The 3607-nt window shown below is 52.4% G+C and overlaps 1 protein-coding gene across 1 annotated transcript in view; it reads right to left on the minus strand.

The window, feature by feature from the left end:
* The window catches only part of LOC143035591 (uncharacterized), a 7044-nt gene extending 5313 nt beyond the window's left edge, over positions 1-1731 (minus strand). Inside the window, exons 1-2 of the mRNA XM_076202457.1 lie at positions 1245-1731; positions 429-1133 (exon numbers count right to left, since the gene is read on the minus strand). Of these exons, the coding sequence (XP_076058572.1) occupies positions 429-1133; positions 1245-1731 (1192 nt within the window). The remainder of the gene's footprint in view (positions 1-428; positions 1134-1244) is intronic.
* Positions 1732-3607: the final 1876 nt, after the last annotated feature.

Here is a 3607-nt window from a genome sequence, read left to right on the forward strand (position 1 = left end):
GGAAGTGTTGGGGTGATTTGAGAAGTTGTGCAATTGGGTAAGAGTTTTGATTTTCGCTTGTGGGCATGCGGGTGCATGTGGGGGTGGTCGGGGTGTTTACAGCAGTCCCCCGACTGGGGAGGAGCAGACGAGGTTGGCTGCAAGGACGAGGAGGTCGACTTTGGAGGAGGAGTCCGCAATGAGGCGTTCGAGGGCTGTGGCAGGGTCATTGAAGTTTGACCTTAGGGGCCAGAAGTGGGCTTCCAATTCGGGGCACAAGAAGAGGCAGTGCTTGAAAGATACTTCCGCGCCACAGGTGCAGCGGGAAGTGGTATATTTGGTCCGCCAGTGATTCACCCGTATCCTGCTGACTGTTGCCGCAATGTACGGGGGTAGAGAGGAGAAGGTAGGGGGGGTCGGTCCAAGGCAGGTCTTAAGGAGCCATCCACGTTCAACAGCAGTAGAGTGGTACTCCAATTTCCAGATGTCCCAGGCAGCGCGGTCAATTTTGCAAAAGAAGTCATGTGCAGAGGGTTGGATTGAGGTGACTTTGCTGTTAGGCAATGTGGCACCTGTTTTGGCAGTTTTGTCTGCCATCTCGTTGCCAAGGAGGCCCACGTGCGAGGGGACCCATTGGAATCGGAAGTGGACTCCTGCCCTGCCGGCCTCCGTTAGAAGGCACAGGACGTCGTTAAGGATGGCGGGACGTGACGCACAGCTGCCGTTCTGGATAGCTATTAGACTAGATTTCGAGTCTGATAGCACCGTTACCTGCGGTGGTGGGTGGGGAATGGCGAGTACAATTTGCACTGCCTCCCTGATGGCGACGAGCTCAGCCGTGAGGATGGAGGTGGGGGGTAGTTTCACTGGGTGAGCTTCCTTTGTGTTGTACAGGTAGATGCCTGCTCCTGAGCGTCCATCTTCGAACACTGATCCGTCTGTATATATCAGCAGGTCGTCACGGTATTTGAGCGCAATCTGCTCCCTTGCTCGCGCTGCAAGCGTGTGTGGGTCGTCTCGACGGCTAAGCCCGGGAAGGTTAAGCTCCACCTCAGGAGGGGTGAGGGCCCACGGAGGGAAGGGGTCCACCTGGCACTGGGCAATCCTCCGGCGTTGGCCAGGTTGGATTTTGGCCTTCTTGCAGATGTCCCTTACTGTAAAGGGAAGGCCGTGAACGGGAACGGGGGTGGAGGCTGAGTTCCAGCTCTCATCCATCTCTTCATCTGTGGAGTTAGGTACCCTTGCAGAGCTGAATAGGTATGTACAGGCACCCTTCTTCAGGCAATGCCTGAGTGGTAGTAGGCCGGCTTCATTGTAGATTTGGGCCTGGGGAACCGACTTTGCTAGTCCTAGCCCTAGGCGGAGCGCTTGGCACTCTACCCGAGCCATTCTTTGCACGGCCGTCGGAGGGAGGTCGTGGAGAGCGGGGGCGCCGAAGAGAAGGCGGGAACGCACGAGGCTCTGAATGATGGGAATCAGAGTTTCCCTGCGTTGGCCCCATTTCTCCCGACGGATGACTCTGACGAGATTGAGCGCCCGTCTGGCACTGAGACAGGCTAGTCTCAGGTGCTCGTTCCAAAGGCCGTCCCGCTGGAAGGTGACCCCCAGGTAGCGGACGGAGGCAGCGGGTTTCACAGCAGTACCGCAGACCGTGATTTGATTCCAGTCCGGATACTGACCTGCGTTATAACCCTTGCTGTGCACCGGCATGTATACAGTTTTGGTCCCGGAGAGGGTGAATCCAAGGTCCATGAGATGGTTTACGACCACGTCCACTTGCTCTTGAAATACCCTTACCTCCGCCCGATGGTTTGCAGAGTTCTTCTTTGGCCGTCGGTACCTGGACTTCCTCCAGAGGGCTATGTCGTCCGCGTAGGCAGTGACTATGGTGTCATGTCTCACCCCCTCTCCCACCCCCGCTAGTAGCAGGGTGAAGAGTAGGGGGCGACGACGGAGCCCTGGGGGACCCCCATGTCGATTTTGGCTTGCGAACTGATGATCCCTTTCCACCGAACCGCAATTGTTCTGCCGGCGAGAAACGACTTCACGAAGTTGAAGATTGCCGGGGAGACCCCTATGGACTTCAGCTTCAATAGGAGCTTTGTGTGCCAAACGGTGTCAAAAGCCTTGGAGATGTCCAGGAAACAAGTGTGAAGAATTCTTCTCTGCCTTCGGGCTCTCCGGATGTGTTCGGCGAGCTTCACGACGTGATCCGTTACGCTTCTACCCCTCCTGAACCCTGCTTGAAGCTTCGGGAGGCACTTGTTTGAGTTCACATGGTGGCTTAGGCGGTTCAGGATGATACGTTCGTAGACCTTTCCGACGTGGGAGGTGAGGGCCACGGGCCGGTGGTTTTCCATCAGGTTCCTCTGTTTTCCCGCCTTGGGAATGGGGACCACAATTGCATGTTTCCATGCCAGTGGTACCAAGCCTTCTCTCCAGCATTTGTTGTAGATCGCCAACAAGGATTGCTGGAGGGCGGGAGGGAGGTGTCGCAGAAGTGGGTACACAATTTTGTCTGCACCTGGGGATTTCTTGGTGGCCTTAATGGCCCTGAGAGCCCACTTCAGCTCGAAGAGCGAGAGGTCCGTGTGCTCCCCCTTGGGGGGGGAGAGGTCCACAAGGTCATCATGGGCTGCCCGGAAGTTGCGCTTCTCAGCGGGGAGGCTAGCTGAGGAGCTCGCGCTGGCAAAGTGGTGGAGGATTACAATCGGCCAAGGCTTGGTAACATGTTATTACCCCTTGGGTGAAACCTTTATCAACTTCGTTCTCAGACCATTTATAATTATTGTTCACATTTCTCTTGTAGTCCTTACCTTTTCCTCCTATATCAAATTTAAGTCCCAAAGACAGTACCAATTTCTCGTCTTTAGATAGCTGTCTGTCTGAAAGGAATGACTTTGTGACCAACCTTTCAGACAGACAGCTATCTAAAGACGAGAAATTGGTACTGTCTTTGGGACTTGAATTTGATATAGGAGGAAAAGGTAAGGACTACAAGAGAAATGTGAACAATAATTATAAATGGTCTGAGAACGAAGTTGATAAAGGTTTCACCCAAGGGGTAATAACATGTTACCAAGCCTTGGCCGATTGTAATCGTTTTGTTATTCCCAAAAGATTTAGAGAAGTCCTTCAGACTTTGAGTAATGATAATGACATTATTATCACCCACGCCGACAAAGGCGGCGGAGTAATTATTTTAAATAAAATTGACTATCTGGACAAAATGTCCGATCTTTTGAATGATGAATCAACATACGAAAGACAACCGGCCGGCAACGCTGATATAGAATCAGCAAGATTCAACACAGAAGCGAGAAAAATCCTACGTAAATCAACCAGGGGAAAAAGTTGTTAGGATTACTAGAAGAAGCTCCAAAACCCCCATTAATGCACGGTCTACCTAAAGTACATAAGGTAAATATCCCCATGAGGCCCATAACTTCAGGGATTGGTAGCGCTCCGCACAGACTAGCGAAATGTCTGGCAAAACCCCTTTCCAACGTCATCGGTTCCATCAGCGGGGCCCATTTAAGAAATTCTTCCGACCTGATCCAGAGACTTAAAGATCTAAATGTAAGTGATAAAAAGTTGGCAAGCTTCGATATAACAGCGTTATTCACAA

This window comes from Oratosquilla oratoria, chromosome 19 (genome assembly GCF_046742065.1).
Source record: "Oratosquilla oratoria isolate Oo_2021 chromosome 19, ASM4674206v1, whole genome shotgun sequence".
In the NCBI taxonomy this organism is placed as follows: domain Eukaryota; kingdom Metazoa; phylum Arthropoda; class Malacostraca; order Stomatopoda; family Squillidae; genus Oratosquilla; species Oratosquilla oratoria.